At 40.6% G+C, this 17,533-nt stretch overlaps 1 protein-coding gene across 3 annotated transcripts; it reads right to left on the bottom strand.

Moving 5' to 3' along the window:
• Positions 1–1,312: 1,312 nt before the first annotated feature.
• Positions 1,313–16,974, bottom strand: wizb (WIZ zinc finger b). Of its 3 annotated transcripts, none has more exons than XM_056233196.1 (17): positions 16,721–16,974; positions 16,012–16,192; positions 15,506–15,683; positions 15,142–15,226; positions 13,997–14,163; positions 12,423–13,898; positions 10,371–10,850; positions 9,840–10,208; positions 7,065–7,214; positions 5,869–6,438; positions 5,238–5,702; positions 4,613–5,128; positions 3,951–4,487; positions 3,369–3,580; positions 2,968–3,259; positions 2,712–2,874; positions 1,313–1,898 (listed from the first exon to the last, which is right to left on the bottom strand). In XM_056233196.1, exons 2-17 carry the CDS (start codon positions 16,114–16,116, stop codon positions 1,580–1,582), a joined length of 6,084 nt encoding a protein of 2,027 aa, XP_056089171.1. In that variant the 5' UTR covers positions 16,117–16,192; positions 16,721–16,974; the 3' UTR covers positions 1,313–1,579. The 3 variants fall into 3 exon arrangements, with proteins under 3 accessions (XP_056089171.1, XP_056089189.1, XP_056089179.1); XM_056233214.1 differs by having other exon boundaries at positions 14,012–14,163; XM_056233204.1 differs by having other exon boundaries at positions 16,012–16,166.
• Between the last annotated feature and the right edge of the window lie 559 nt (positions 16,975–17,533).

Raw genomic sequence — 17,533 nt, 5'->3', positions numbered from 1 at the left:
CATTCTGTCACTGGCAAATTTAAACAGTTCTTAAAATCCTTTTCTTGCTTTTGTTTTTGTGAAAACGCCTTCAGATTGGTACAGGGAAAAACTTCTTACATAGCGTCATACATAGGCATTTAGCACTTTATGTTCAGAAAAAAAACTAAACATATATATATTTATAAGAGTTTAAACACACGAACGCTCCCTAATTCTTTGCAGACAAAAGTGCATCGTCTTTTTACTCTTGTAAAACATTCAATGTAGCGTAGCCAAATAGTTCAGTTCATTCAACATTCAAAAGAGCCATCAATTTGGGTTCTTTTGAAATCTGTGGGGGGGGGTTATCGCATCTTAACTTTTATAAGACTAAAATACTTCAGCCCGTCAACTTGTTCCAAGGCAATTTCTCGGAAAGCGTCATTATCATTTAAAGAGCAACCAGAAGACTTTTAAACAGTGGAGTCAACTGTTTCATTTGGAGTTTACATTGTGTCAAGCACAGAAATAACAAGAAAGCTGCTGTGAAAATGGAGCGATCTAGGATCAAAATCTTCAAAGCATTATGCAAAGCAATGCATAAACTTGTGCAAACGTGCTACAAAATAATGTGCTGTATGAAAGAGCAATGAAGGCATAAATACGTATGTTCGAATACAACTGGAAGGCATGACGTAATTTTCATGCTTATTTTGTACAAATGTTGGACGTGCTAAAACAATGCATTTAACTAAGTGTGCTTAGCTTATTTAAATATTTAGCAGCAAATGGTTCCAGACAAGTTTGATCATCTCTAAGTTGCAAGATTCAACTGAGAATATAAACATCAAGATTGCAGAGGGATAATGACCCTTTAGCAATGGAGCAGAAAAGGATCCAAAGGAACAGAAATGGGAAAAGCATGTCTCGTTTTGACATGAACCCATCTATGTCTGCTTCAAACAAACATCTCGCATCTTTTTATAACTGCATGGCAGTGCAAGCTTGTACTTAATTATCACAGTTAAAACAGCTACAAACTGTGAATTTGCAAATGCTAGAAACAGAAAAGCTTTGTTTCAAAGGGCCAAGGCCTTTTGTCTAAGTGCTTTATAGTATTATCTCTGTGCCTTTTTGATTGTAATTCTGATTTGTCAACGATTTTAACAATACATTAGGTAAGCTAAACGGTTTTGCTGTAGTCTTAAGAGTTCCTCTTGAACAACAAATTTTAGGCATTGGGCATAAGGGCCAGGTAGCTTACAAAACTGAACTCAGCACATACTCTTTCTCCTTTCCAAAGCATAAATGCATGAAACGTTGCATTGTACTGTGATATTTTTTTTCTTCCCATAAATAATGATCAATCCTTTCGAGGCAAAAGGGAGATGAGAACTGTCATGGCAACACACCTACCTCACGCCTGAATCATAACAGATGCTTGTGATGTAGGTCAGGGTAAGAAGGTCGCTAGCTGAGAATTTCCGAAAAAATCTCTCCCTTTGATCAGAGATAGAAATATTCAAAGATGAGCAATACAGAAACCAAAAAGAACAGATTAGGGATGTAACTGGTGAAGATGATGGCATCCCATACATATGTAGGAGGGAAACATGGTCTAATTTGCAGGCGAAGGAATTGGCTCTAGTGTTGCCGGACGCCCCACGGAGACTTGGTTGAGAGTGGGTGTAGGTGTGGAGGCTGAAGTGGGCATTGGGGAGGGCGTGGACGGGGTCGCGGCAGGAGCTGTGGTTGTAGTGGAAGAGGAGGTAGCAGCTGAGACAATGGGGTTTGGAGCAGGAGTGTCACTTTGGACAGGAGTGTCGTTTGGGGGTGATGCAGTCTTGTTGTAGTTAAGGTTGAGGATGTGCTGCTGCAGGTGCCTGATCCAGTCCTCCTGTACCGAGAGAGGGCCGTGAAACTCCATGTCACAGAACCTAAAAGAAATGAATTACAAATAAAAGATAAGGTTCTGAGGGCTTACACATTTGTAAAAAGAAATGTCTAAGCTATTTTAAAAATATCATCAACACACCAAGGCTTCATCTACACTAAGGACATAAAAATGATCTTAAATGAACTACATGTACACTAGCTGTTAAAAAAAACGAATGAACTGACTACTAGGGCTGGGAACTGATTCCTCGATTCTGAGGCCTTGGGAATCGAAAGTCGATTCCAAAGGTTGGAAAAGATTCCTTCCTTCAAGGGGAATCGACTCCTCATTTATAACCTTTTTCATTTCAACAAAGCGTATCATTAATTCGCCTCTTGCTCGATAATAGTAAAATCAATCAGAGCTATAGAAATGTATTTTTTATATTACAAATAAACCTTTATCCTGTAGTCATGGCGAGATTAGGATCCTGCGATCTAAAAAAAAACAAGAATCAAAAAAGAATAGAAAACAACAGAGAGGAACCGATTCTTGGAATCGACTCCCATCGATTCCAGAACCAGTAATCGGACTCGATTCCAAAAATCTCGGAATCGAACAGCCCTACTGACTACCAAGATATTAAGGCATTTTAAGGCATCATAGACATGCTCACAACACAAAGATCTGACGAAAAGATAGATACAAAGTTTTAGACCAAAGCTATGTATCTATCTAGACCTATGATTCTAGATCATTCTACAAGAGTCACTTACTAGTTTCCATTTCAGTTAGCATTCTAGTTATGTAGGCTGTAGATATCCAGGCAGCTCACTAGATTATGGACAAGACTTAATATGCAAGTACAACTCACCGGCACTTGAGTGAGTAAATTTTACCCACAAGTCTAACCAGTGGGGTGGAGGGGGGCTTTGGCACAAGGGCAGGAATGGTACTGGAGCGAGGCTTTGGGGGGCCACTCTCTCCCTCCCCTCCTTCAACATGTGACGGGTGTTTAAGTGGCCGTCTCTCAAATCCTTAAGAGAATGAAATCGGCAGGTTAGGTACAATTTTGCAAATACATAGGGAAATATTAAGACGAAGAGATTAAGGTAAAGTTTTACTCAGACCTCGTGGCAAACGCACGTTGAGTTCACTATGGGCCACCTGTGCATGTGGAAGAGCGTTATTGGAATGATGGCCGCCAGGCTGTGGAATAAGGCCATGCTGAGTGGAACTTCCACTCCTGCTTTTTGGGTCTGTTCCCCGCGATGACAACCCCCATGAACAACTGTTGGCATCACGTTCAATTGCCCTCTTTTGAGGCAAAGTGAGAGATGCCCATTTGGACACTGCAGGCTTTTGGGAAACAGGAGTTGTAGGGACAGAGTTACAGGATGGTGAGAGAGTGGAACTGCACCTCTGCAAAAGAATACAGAAATTTTAATTGATATAAAAAGAGCAATCTTTTCATGTTTTCACAGCTAGACACCACAGAATTGCAATTACTGGGGAGTAGTTGCTTTCATACTTTCTTTTGGGTATAGCGGTTTCCTTGCACATAACTTTGCTGCATCTCTGCTGCCTTCTGTGGACGGCTGCGTATCCAGGCACTCAGCGTCTCGATAGGCGAACCATTTACACACCACTCTGTCACGCCAAACTGTCGTAAATGTGCCCGAGCATGACTGGCCAATGCCTTCCGGTTCTCAAAGTAGAATCCACAGAGTTCACAACTAGCATCTGAAAAGGAAAAACAAAAAAGAAAATTTTAGAGTATTCACAACCCATTTTACGTATACAAGTAAATCAGGATATTCAAAAAGGAAAAAAAAAAGCTAAACAAGCAAACAATGAATATTTCACAATAACACCAGGAACATCTATATATAAAAAAAAGCAAATAGGGTCATTTTTAATACATATTTTTGCTTATAACCACAAACTTGATTGGCTCTATTTTAAGTCTTGAAATTCTGAATTGGGGTCTTTTATTTATTTGAGAGTCATTCTTGTGCAAACATGGAAGCAACAAAGTAGTAACTACAAATAGTCTTCAAACTATGTTCTGGAGAAGAACCAAATAAGGAGTCTTACAAAAATATACCCTTACCCATGTGGCCTATCCCATGCTTCTCCGCTGAGGCTTTACCCTTAAAGGAATAGTCCTGTGGGGGAGGCGAGAAGTTTTTAGATTGGATGAGCAGTGTCTTCTCTCCTGGCTGTCCCTCCTCCACCAGCACCTTCTTCTTCAGTGGAGACACTCCAAAAATCTTCCCCACAGGTGAGGTGGGGGACAAGGTCATGCTTCCCAGCCCATGCTTATGGAGGCGCGAACCAGAGTGTAACAGATTAAGAGGTGATTTGCGGGACAGGGCAGAGGTCTGATAGCCCTGACTGTTCAATGAAATTCCACCATTCTGTCCCGGTTCCTCCTTTATGCCCAAGGCAACAGATGCAGGGGTTGTGCCCTGTCTCCTCATGACTTCCCACAGTGTGTCAATGGGCGAGCCATTTACAGACCACTCTGTGATACCCATATGCCTCAAGTGTGATCGTGCGTGGCTTGAGAGGCCTTTGCGGTTTTCGAAGAATTCACCACAGAATTCACAGCGAATATCACGGGAAGGTTCCTTCTCCTGAGTCATGACTGTAGGAGGAAAGACCGTAAAATGACAACAGATGATTCAGTCATCCATTAACATCATTAAACATGATAAAAGTAAACAAACAAACATAGACTACAGTTGTAAAAAAAAAAAAAAAAAAACTTACCCAAGTTGACTGGATAAACATTATCTGAAGTAATTAAACTGGAATGTAATGGCTCTGGACTGTAGCCTTTATTTACTCCCATGTCTGATCCTTTCATAGTAACTTCTACAATTTCAGGCTCTGGTTTTGGCTTTACCAGCTCTACTGTTTGGGGGGAACTGGCAGCAGATGTCGAAGGAGACATTTTGCGATAAGTAGGCTGGTTGTGGCTTTGTGTTTTGGCAAAATGGAAAGGTAGGCGCCCAAGAACATTCCCTGGTGGGGAAGAGGACTGGACCGCAGGCCGAGGCATTCCTGGGCCCGGAGAAGAACAGGGGGATTTGGGGGACTTCAGAGGCATAATGGACGGTAGGCCTCGGCGGACTATAATCTCTTTTAATGTGTCAATAGGTGAGCCATTCACAGACCATTCTGTGATGCCAAGTTGGCGCAGATGGGAGCGAGCATGGCTGGAGAGGCCTTTGCGGTTCTCAAAAAGTTCTCCACAGAATTCGCAGCCCACGTCTTTCATTGGCTCTGATTGAAGTACAGAACAATCTATCAGACTTAAGTTTATGTGTGTAAATTACCTTATGTAATTAGCAAAGAATAAACAAGGACATGCAAAACACGTAAAAGTTGTTACCTATAGGAAAGGACATCACTTCCCCACCACTGAAACGAAGGACCTGCAAAGAGGAGGGTTTCAGCTTCTTTGGGGGTGGGCCCAATAGGGTGTGGGTAGAAGATGAGGTAGCTTTGGAGCCAATGGCTGTCTTCAAAGAAGAAGTCGCCATTTTATATAGGACAGGGCTGGAGGGAATATGTCTCTTAGAGGAAGAAGTGGAAGTGGAGGGTAAGAGGGAAGTCATGCTGATCTTCTTGGACCTCAGGTCCTCAGGACCATCGGAGAGAAAAGAATTTGCTTTGTGCTTAAAGTCATCAGTCAAGATGAAACGGTTGAGTAGGTCAATGGGGGAGCCCTTGGATTCTGAATACTCAATCCCAAAATGGCGCAAATGTGCACGAGCATGACTTGAAAGGCCTTTTCTTGTTTCAAACCATGCACCACACAACTGGCAAATAATATCTTTAGAGTCCATGTCCATCGCTAGAAAAGAAAGTGAGAGGAACAGAAAAGTTGAAGAGATTTTAAGGACATATAGACAATAAATTAGCAAGAAGGACCAATTGATGACCCCAACACTATAAAAACAAATCGCAAAAAATGGGTTGCAATTCTTTATTAGTATTTAGTATATTAAATGCTTTCTTACTAAGGTTCAAAGGGGCATCTGTCTCTTGCGGTGCCCAGAATGGTTTGGTTGGACTGGAGAGGTTTGTAGACTGTTTCTTTCCTAAGGCCTTATGCTCCTGGGATCGCAGTGGGGAAGACACGGGTAGTAAGGAAGAGATGGGAGCCTTTCTCAGCACTGGGGAAGGGGATCGAGACTTTACAAATGGAGAGGAAGGCAGAGAGCCAGCTGCAGATGGAGTAGTTGGGGAAGAGGAAACTTTAATAGCGGAGCCAGCTACAGAAAACGGGACAGGGGGCTTTGTGTCCAGCAGTCCTTCTTCAGTTTCAACATCTTTTGTGGGGCTAGGTATAGGAACAATAGGGGCATGGTGCTGGGGCTTCTTAGATGATTCCATAGTAGGGCAGCTGCCAGTGAAGCATGAATCAATTGAACGTTCCTTAGTGATCTTATGGAGGAGATCAATGGGTGCTCCACTGTTCTCCGACATGCCAACACCCAGCTGTCGTAGGTGAGAGCGGGCATGGCTAGACAAACCACGACGTGTCTCAAATGTAGCACCACAAAACTCACATTTCAACAAGTTGGAGCCTGGAAAACAGAGAAATGGTGATACAAGGCCTATATACACTTATTCACTTCATGAATTTTGATAGATGGGATTGCTAACCAATTGGGTATGCATGACTTGAACAACAGGATGCATTTACTCTTGGAATGCGTTTCATCTTGTATGCATGTCAAACCACCTCCTGAGGTGATCAGATTGTTACCCTTCTCAATTGAGTCTTGGAGGGCATTAACATTTGGTCTTTTCATGATTGCACAGATAATCAAAAAGCAGTGTAAATAGTCATTTACTGACTCGCCACTGTGGAAATAAAAACTAATTTTGATCAGTTGATGAATGTCACGTAAAAAGACAGAAAAATCAAGATGGTAGACCAGGCCAATAAGGGCAAATGTATATGACGTTTCATCCCATCAGCTCAAATATCCATGTAGATGCAATTAACACTAGCGACTTCAGTATTTAAAGGAATACTTAATCCAAAAATAAAAATTCATGTCCACAATAACTCATTCCAAACCTGTATGAATTTATTTTTCTGTGGAACAAAGAGGGTGAATTTTTAAAGAATATATTTGGATTTTTGGGTGAGCTATCCCTTTAAAAGCAGATTAAAAGAGTTGAGATAAAATAAAATTCAAATTACCCATAAAATCGGTCTCTTTAGATTCAGGGCTCTCTTCCTCTAGAGTAAACAGGGTCTTTTCTTCTGGACTTGTGGCCGACTTATCCGTACGGGGCATTTGGTCCTCCTCTTCTTCATCTTCCTCTTCCTCATCCTCTGCCTCCTCCCCACCTGAATATGCACAGACAGAGACAAATTGTTTAAATGAGCTAAATAGTCAAAGCCTTTCAAGGACAACCACAAAGGTCTGAAATTAATGTTTCCCTAAAACTAACAGTTACTAGCTTTCCCTTCACCATTTGTACATATTAAATAAAAACTATTTATAGTTAATTCATGCTTAATTGACTGGCTACGTGATTTTGAGAGATTTGCTAAAAGACACCTGGTAAATATTTTTTTCATTATGGGGACAGAAACTTAGAGGGCAATCACAAAATATACTGTATAGTTTGATGTAAATTTCATCAAAAGATGACATAAATAATTTCAATTAATTAATATAGCCCTTAAAATTCACATCAATTTCATGCTTGAACTTTGAGATTATAGTCCACCATTTCTGTTCGTACTTCATAACATTACAGTCTTTCACTTTTTTTGGCAAAAGTTTAATATATATTAACCTGTGTCTAAATAATTATTTCTAACTCATTTTATTTTTCTCACAAATTAAGCATCATGTTCCACAAAGAAAATGTTAGATGAGCATAGCCCACCCCCGACCTAGCACCCTGCGAAGTCTGAGCTTTCAGAGTAGATTGAGGCAGCATTAAACTTACTGTACTGTGTTTTTAAAACGGACAAACTTTGGAGATGAAACCATAAGGTACAGCTAAGAAATAGTCTTGACCTCAAAAAGACAAGTTTATGCTACTATTCTAGTTTAACTACATTTTTTGAAAACTACTTGTTTTATTTTGATTTGAAGTCTAACAATTAGATGAACATAACCAATATTTGATTCACTCCAGAGGTAAATTCAGCAGGCCTACTACATTCGTAGCACACAGTGTTTTTCTTTTGAAGACTCTTGTAGGCAGAAATTCCCTGGTCTTGCTCTTCTCAGCATATTCAATATAATAAGCAGTGAACGCGTTCCTGCGGTGGGCGTTTCTGTTCTGTCATTTGATCTGTCCTAGACACAATTCTAGCAACATCAGCCCTTTTTCCTCCTCAGACTGAAAATGAAAATTCATTGTAATGGCATACATCGCCTGAAATAACCAGACAAATAGTCAAAAGACATCAAATGCAGTAAGTTAAAGATTAAAGGCAACCGTTAAATAACTTATTCAGGACAACATAGAAAACAAGCAGCGATGTCATTATTCTTTTCAAAAACGTTTTTCAGAAAGTGCGCGGAAAAAGAAATAAGAATAAAGAATAAAGCGTTGGCGCGCTCCATTTCAACATTAAAAAAGCACCTCAAGTAAAATGGCGAAGACTCAGCCTAATTTCGGTAATCATAAGACATTTATACACTGAAAAAATAAGCCGTCATTTTGACAGGACATCTAAAACTGCGTTTATTAAGTACCCGAGCGCATATTGTCACATATCTTCACTTTTCAGATAGAAAAGTGACAGACAGCAGGGGAATCAGTGGCTTTCGTACGCGCACTCTCTCACTAGACCATTTCAGGCATCAGTCATTTAAAATGCACATCGGGTATGACAGGAGCTTGTCTTAAATGTTAACACGATTGCATGCCATGCAAGCTTGAAAAGTGGCTAAGCTCCGAGCATATGCACATCTTTCATGCATCCCCATGCACTGCGCGGAAGTGCATGCACTCACCCTTCAGCGGCTGCAGCGCATCGGACTTATTACAGCACCTACAGTCAGACAATTTTTCCGCTATTGTTTGTGTCTGCGGGGAGGTGGAAGCAGCCATTTTGCCCCGCACACATGCACTAACGCACCAAGGCGTGACGAACCGAATAAAGGCGGAGACTAGCATAACTATTAAATACCAGACATACATCAATTAGCCTGCATTAACGAAGGTTGCATTAAGAAATTAGCAAGTGTCCTGCACCATACAAACATCTTTAGAACTGCTTTTACAACTGCCCCTGACAGCATTACAAAAAATCCCAAGGCATCCACAAGCTTTAGAGGTTGCTCTTTAGTAGGCTAGCAATATTTTGGACTTCTGTTCTGGCCACAAAGCAGGCGAGGTAAAGGGCAGGCTATTTATGTAAAAGAAAAATAACTTATGAATCAGTTATGATGAGCAAGTAATGTAAGACCATTAGAACGTCACTTCAACCTTTGAAAATTCATCTAAACACTCCATTTAAAATAGTGTGAGACCGGTGATTTTGTATTTTTGCTAATGCAATACAAACTTTTTTATTTCAAATTATATTATGACTACCACCATTTCAATTTCAGATTTTTTAAATGATCTTACTATTTTGTATCCACCCTATTGTTTACAGCATGCAATTGAACTAGTATGAGTCCACAAGCGAACCCTCCTTGTTATGCAGCAATGACATTACAATGTTTCAAAAAGCATCTTGTGCTAATAATAGTTCTAAGCAAGAACATCTGACCTTTTTGTACAAATAAGCTAGCATTTGAGTAATTGCAGAAATAATGCAGAATAACAAATGTTTATTGTCAAAATATATTTTGTCAAGACTTTTTTTCTTTCTTTGTGCATCATTATTTTCTAAAAGCCATTTTTGCATTGATTTAAAGAACTTAGTAATAACTATGTAGTGACCATGGGTCAATCTTTTTAAGTTCTTTGAGAAATCAAGAAGTAAATCCCATTCACTTACCCGCTGGTTCATTGATATTGTGCTTTTCTTTCCAGTGCTGTTTTGGAGAGTGAGAAGAAAGAGTGGCAAGATCTGCAGTCATGTTCTCCTCATCTTTAATATCTTTCCTGCTCTCTTGCTCTTCATCAGAGTTTTCCTCTTGACTTGACTGGAGAGTATGTGTGGGAGCAGTGGATAGAACAAGATCTGGATGCTTGGCAAAAAGCTCTCTGAGAATATTAATGGGAGAAACCGTGACTTCCCAATTGGTGATGCCAAAGTCTCTGAGATGGGCTCGGGCATGACTGGAGAGACCAGCCCTGGTGTCAAAGCCGGCACTGCAGAACTCGCATCTCATAACGCTGAAGGTTGACGGGTCAAAGTTGGCGACTAGAGGTGGCAATGGAAAGTATTACATAAAAAAAGTTACACAAGCCTTTGGTTCTGTATCGTAGATATGGAAAATACATTTTCATGAGACATCAAGTTCATAGACATTAACAATAGTAGGCAAAAAAACCCATCTGCATTAACATTTAGAAGTATCCTCACCTTTTTTTTTTTTTTTCTGGTAGGAGAATTTCTTCTCAATGGCATTAACCTCCTCTGGGGAGATGAAGTGCCTAACGTTGTAACTGACACCCACTCTGTTCAGGTGACCCCTAATGTGATTGGCTAGTCCGATGCCATTATGGAATCGATCTGGGCAATAAGGGCATTTTCTTTCCACGCTCTTGAACAACCCCTCTCTATCATCATCTTCATCATCTTCCTCAGTTAATGCACCAATAAGACGATTTACAACATCTTCATCATCTTCATCTTCTTCATCCTCATTATCATCATCATCATCATCATCACCATCCTCTAGTTTAGCAGCAACAAGTGTGTCTTCTTTGTTCCTCCCCTGACTATCAGATTTGTCTTTTTTGAGTTTGGGTTCCTTCTCCTGTGCTTCAAGCTTTTTGCTGCTCTTCTTTGGTGAAGAGGAGCAGGCTTTGAGATCCAGAGCACTGGCAGGTGTCTCACTCCCTGAGGTTAAAGTGGAGTGTTCAAGAGTGTTTAGCAGTTATGAAAAAAATAAACGAACAAACAAAGATGATTATTGCGCAATTAATTATTATTGCGCAACAAAAAATTTGTGGGATGCAATGAGAATGACGGCAAGCTGAGTTAAAGATAAAAGTTGATCTATATGGAAATTCTGTTTTCTTTTACACAAAAAGAAACTTGTGTTTTCTGAAACACAAATGACTTCTTATGAAACATGAAACAAGATATTTTGAAGAATGTTCATGCCTCTCTTTTCTATACAACTAAAGCAAAGCATATTGGGGTCAGGGGCTCTAAAAAAGGAAAAAAGTTTTGTGAATGTCCATATAAATGTCTCCTTTTGCGTTCAACAGAGGAAAGAAAGTCATATGGGTTTGGAATAACAATATGGAAAGTAAATGATGACAGAATTCTCCTTTTTGGCCTGACTTCTCTGCAACCATTTAGAATCTGTGGCTCTGCTCATCATTCACCCATCACCCTGCTGTATGAGAGGGGAGGTCAGAGCTGAGAGACTCTATGAGGACGTGGGATAACTTGTTTCTTAGCTGGGCTTGCTGCCCCTCAAGCAACCCCAGCCTCTCTGCAGCTCCTCAGAGGCTGGCTGAGAAGCTACTCTTCAGGTGCAAGGCCAGGGTGACAACTGGGATTTCCCCAAGTTTATGGCCAAGCGCAACGCATGTGAACTATGTGCTTTTAGAATTTCAAGACTTGGCATTTGCCTCCCATCAAAATATTGGTCCTTGCTGACTATGGCCACTGACTGGATTAACTGTTCCTCTCCTACAGTAAAAATTTAAGGAAGAAAGTCACTATACCACCAACAGTGGCTAACAGTGAGCATCGGCCTATTGAACAGGAAGTTACACCTCACAACTATAATAACTGGCCAATGGAATGGGAAGAGTCACTCCTTTAACCAGTGGCAGTGGATGTTCCATTACACAAATTTGGTTTAACTGACTCAGGCACATTGAATCTAGACATCACAATAGCACAACAATACATGCAGTACACATACACATACCGGTAAGCATGCATCACTACAAGACCAAAGACAGAAGTCCAGGTAATGTATTTACTCCGAATATGAAATTAGAGTTGTGACTGCAAATTCGAATTGTTCTGTTGTGGTGGTTTATGACAGTATTATTTAATGTGACAATGTTGTAAGTGGATGGTGAGAAATTTATAGAAAATAAAAACAAGACCTATCTGAAAATGCATTAATAACTTAATAATAAATATACCATTAGTTTATGATATTTTGCATCCTCTCTTGTTCCCTACGTAAGTGTTGTATTGACAAGTATAGTTTCCTTTACACAAATACTGTTGACAATGCTAAGTGTTAGCATTTACTGACTACATTTACATTTATGCGTTTGGCAAACACCTTATCCAAAGCAACTTGCAGATAATTCAAGTTTTGCCTAAGTGCATATGTCTGTTTCCTAGGAACCTAGGCCTTGCCATTGCTATGACCTTACCAGTTTAGTTACACAACTAAGCATTGACTGGTCTTGGTGCTATAACTTGTTATTGACTTACCTGTTTTGGAGTCTTGTTTTGAACCATGCTCTGGTTCTGGTGTTGGAATGTCTTCTTTCTGGCCCTTATCTGCAGTCTGGTTTGAGATTCGGACTTGCTTTGTTACACCGGTAGTCAGGGTTGACTTACGATCAAGTCTTGTACTTGCTCTTGTGCGCCCCAGTTTATTCTTTGCAGCCCGGACTGAGCGCTTTTTTCCTATGCTCTTGAATGCCACATCCTTACACCGCGGAACAGCCCTTGGATTTGGAGGAGGAGACATTAGGTCCTGAGGTTGTAGAACATTCTCTTCCATAGAGAGAGATGTCTCTCCTATTTGCCTCAACTCCTCCGAATGGTTTGTATTTGCATGCAGAGTTGCTTTATCAGGTTGGTCTGTGGCTTCTCCTGTGGTTGCAGAAGCACTTTGACAAGACAATGAATCCACCTGTGAAGGGGCAATGTCGGGCTGTGTTTCTTTAGGTTTTTTGGATGCTCGGATGGGGTACCTCTTGTTGAGAGGTGAAGTGATAAAAGTTGGTGTAACATCTGCAGAGGACTGGACCTGTCCTTTCTTGCAGGATTTCTGCTGGAAGCGGGGTGAAGTTCGATAAACCCCAGCCCTTTTTCGGGTGGTGTGCGTCTTGGCGTGCTCGGAAAGCTCTTGAGGCACATCACAGCTAAAGTTGCACTCAGGACACACAAACTGGCCACAGTTGACCTTTGTTAACTCTTGGATGACTGGCTCCGATGCATTGCTGCAACTGGCTTGCACTGCCACCCGCTTTTCTCCCTCATTTAATTTTCCAATCTCTTCAAGGATTTTCTGCCGTGACTCCTCATGGCATCGGTGATGATCTACCAGCAGTACCTTGTCTACAAACTCCTGACCACACTCTATACATTCAAAAGCATTTTTATTAAGATGTCCGCTCCAAGTTTCTTTCTCTCCACATTGCCATTTCTTCCCAGGTCTCCCGACCTGGCCATGCTCAAGCATGTGTTCACGTAGATGGGCACGTTTTTTGAAGTAAATGCTACATTCTACACATGTGAAAATCTCTTGGGAGAGGTCTTCGTCCAGTTGGTGGTCTACTACTGAGTTCTGCCTACCCCGTACCTTCTCTGTTTTTTCCTCTTTAAAATCGAACATCCCTCCCCCATCCTTTGCGGTTTTCCTACGCTGCTTTGCTCCAGAGGGTTTTCCCCTGGTCCTTCTGCCGGTTCCCGTTGTGCGTTGCCAGGTGCCTAAACCAGAGAAAGGCCTCAGTATGACCCTCTTTTTCCTTCTGCGCTGGATGAAGGTGCAGTGCGCCCAAGGTCCAGGTGGTGGACTCTCTGGCTCAGAGTCTGCTGGGAAGGTGTATACATCAGCCTCTTTGGGGATCTTCTCTTCCTGCCCTCTACAATTAAGGACTTTCTGTTTATCTTTCTCTTCTTTTTGGCATGCCTCTTTTGGTGTAGTATCTGGTAGATGGCTCACTTTGTCTTTTCCCACTGCAAGTAAATAGGGAAAGGTTTTATTGACTTGAGTATTTTTTTTATTTCACATGGTGGTATTGACATGAATTCAAACATGCTTTGAGGTACAGTACTTTTCGTTTTTTTACGTTTTGCTGCACGCTTCGGTAGGCTGGAGTCTGTTGTTGGCTCCCTGTATGTAACATCTCCTTGATTCTCCACCTCCAGGGGGGCAAGTGGGTTTTTATCAAGAAATAAGTGCTTGGTTTCCACAGGTTCTTGGCACGGATCAATGTCAAAGCTGCAAGTATAAAGATTAAGACTGATGAATAGGTTTCAGCTCTATATTGATCTCAATCAAACCCCTCAATATTTAAAATCCTCATATATGCACCTTTCTATAAACAGGGGTGCACATAACTGGTGCGCAGGTGACCATGCGTGGAAAAAATAAACAATGTGCAGCAGAAAACGTGGAGGGAAGTGTCAACATTTTTGGGTACAGAGACACGCTTACTTACTGGAGTAGGATTTTTGTCCATCTCTGGTAAGATAGCAATATGATGATGTATGTTCATTAATTATTAGTCATTAATAGGTGTGCAACGCATGTGATTCGCAGATTAACTGCTAAGTTTAACCATCATAGAGTGAAAGTTTATAATTTGGACTTGTTTTGTCTTACCAATTTGCACATTCAAACGATTTTAAAAGTGAAAGAAGAGGATAAAATTGTGCGCATCGGCGCAAAAGTTTTTTATCTGTGCGCAAAGCCGCACGGAGAGAAAGAAAGAGGCACGTTTTAGACAGCACTCGAACACCGAATTGATTCCTCTTTCGCGTTTACTTGCGCTTGAGCGGACACATACACACAAAATGATGTCAAAAATACGTGTCTCTGCAAGTTTTCTCTCGGTTATGTCATAAGTGAACAGTTGAGAAAGAAACCGGATGTATGGCAGTATATTCGATCTGTGCATTCTGTCTTTAAAGTGACAGCAGTATAATATTCCTTCTGTTGTCGGTGTCATTAATTTCAATATAAAATAAAAAAATACAGCTTGAACCTATATTTAATTTCTATAGTGAACAAATAGTGTTAAAGTGAGGAGAGCAGTCAGGGAAGAAAGTGATGACGACAGCTTGTTGGATAAGTTTGCCGCGTAAAGTGTGAGTACCAAGCAGAATCTCCAGGTGCTCCCTTGAGAACCAGACCAAAAAAAGTTATGTGCACCCCTGTCTATAAACCTGCTTTTCCATATAATTATCTGCATCTCACCTGTCTTGTTGTAGTACAGAGGTGGGACTCCCTGGGCTGTGAGCAGCCAGACCATGAGGGTTAGAAAAGTGCTGAAGTTCTTCCTCTGACATAAACCATTCGAATCCACACAGGAACACAAACAATATACACATGACTTAACAGAAAGCAGTAGACTCACAGTTATAAATACAGCATGTAGACAAACAAAACCATTAACACTTTTCACAGAGAGACAAGTTTCACAGTACAAACACAGAATAGTTCAGCCTGAATGTAGCTGAATGATTGCAAATTCTCATTTCAAGACTTTTTGAGTTTCTAGATAGACGCCCATGTATTTTTCACTGACATGAAAGTAAGAATGAACCAGAGAGACAATTACCATCCAAGGTTTCTTTCTCCGAGTCCGAGTCCCATGTGAGAGATGAGGGAAAGCCTGAAGAACGTGGACTTTTCTGTACTCTACCACAATGTTCCAGTGTGGGGAAAAAGCAGTTTGGACCTTCTGAATCTCCATTTTCATCCCCCTTCTCCACGTCATCACAATGCAATAACCCCCCCTGTGAGTTCAGAGGGTTGAAACAAGTCCAACATTACATAGTTCTGTTCAGGAGAGAAATAAAATGTTGCAAGATTCTCACACACATGTACGCTAATTGTTAAAAGATAGGTATCAGAAATGTATACAATAACAGTGCAACGATAATTATGATAATAACGATAATAAGGCATCTAACTGTATTAAAACAATGACTCCCATATAATGTTTTACATTCATATTGTAACAGTTAGTTGTTGTTGTTTTTTTTCCATCGGAAAACAGGAATAAATTACTGCAAAGAGAAAAAAAACGTTAAAAAGATCCATTGTCTAGGGCCTTGGCTATACCAGGAAGGTGCAGTTGAGTAAGGATGTTGATGTTGAAGGCAGTAGCCCTTGGTTGGACATCACATCTTGGGAGTCCCTGGTCGAGAGATCATCCTCAGGCTCCATGATCCTCTGGTGCACAGGCTGGTGTGCAGATACAATCCACCTCTCCTGTCCTACATTATGAAGAGCAATTCCATTTCTGGACAAACACAAACACAACTAAGATGCAATCTAAGATTGACCACCTGAAAGCAATAGAAATGGACTAGTAGCCACAAAAATCTCATCATTTTACGGGCTATTTAAAGAAAATTTACAAATAAGCATCTGCAAGATGTTTACAAATTCAAGAGGTTAATTAATATGGGGATGAATTATATACTGCTCTGTGCTATTCAGTCTCTGAAAGAGTGCATTTGAATAGCCTAACTAAATCTCTGTATTGAATTCATGAGGAGTATCACTCTGTCTGACCTATTTTATCATGCCTCATTTCCTACGATGATAATGTCTGTCAGAGGAGGCCGTTTTTTACTGGAGAAAAAAAAATAGGCTAGTACCGGCTCCCGACAATATGGTGCTCGTCTATGTAGTTCACATTCGTTTATAACTTGCGATATTAATACTGGACCATCTGCAAACGCTGTACTTCCCCAGCAGCACAATCTGAGACTGTTAAACATTTCCTAGAATGTGTGCGGTTAGGATGAAATTGTGCAACACTCACGGAAAGCGGCCTGTCTTTGGAATTCTCTGCTTCCAATCACATCGCTTTCTCCATGTCCTATTTGGATTCAAGTGGCACGAACGCACGGGCGCTTATAGAGCATGTGTGCGTTGCGCTGTATGCGTCCCGGAGCGTCGCAGCCTTCCCTCAGGATCACCGGGAAAGCATATAGGTTTAGCAAACGGTGAAGACCGCCTTTGCACTCTAAACACCGGACTCCATGTTGTTAGTTTCGGAGGGATGGTGACGTTGGTGGGGAGGGGAAAGGAGTTTATGTATCAACCACGGTGTAACTCTTTCACAGCAGGTTGAGAGATGAACTAGACTTGATCAGTGCGGTTGCAACGGTGCATAGCTGACTAATTTCAGTACATTTATTAGTGCTTGAATGACATTATTGTAAACGTCACTAATTTTAATTGCAAAAGAATGTAAAATGCTACAGTTAAAAACTGCAAAATAATCGAGTCAGCTTAAAATACACATACAATATTAAAATGTAAAATAGAAAATAATGCAACGTTTTTTTAAGGACATTTATTTCTATAATGTATAAATACTACATAATTTATTAAGTAATTACATACAAATATGTTATAATAATATAATAGATCTGTCTGTCTGTCTTATCTATCTATCCGTCTGTCATTTTGTCTATCTTTCTGTCTATCTATCTCAGTCATATATTGTACAATTTCCATGCCTTACAAATACATCAGTGTAACTACAGCTAGAAAATACCTAAAATATTTAAAACAAGTAAAATTAAGTTGTGTTCAAGGGGTATTGATTAAAAATGACTTGTTTTAATTA

This window comes from Rhinichthys klamathensis, unplaced genomic scaffold (genome assembly GCF_029890125.1).
Source record: "Rhinichthys klamathensis goyatoka isolate OS25496 unplaced genomic scaffold, OSU_Roscu_1.1 h1tg000015l_1, whole genome shotgun sequence".
NCBI lineage: Eukaryota > Metazoa > Chordata > Actinopteri > Cypriniformes > Leuciscidae > Rhinichthys > Rhinichthys klamathensis.
Note: the sequence above shows the minus strand (reverse complement) of the source record. Positions and strands in the feature narration are given on the sequence as shown.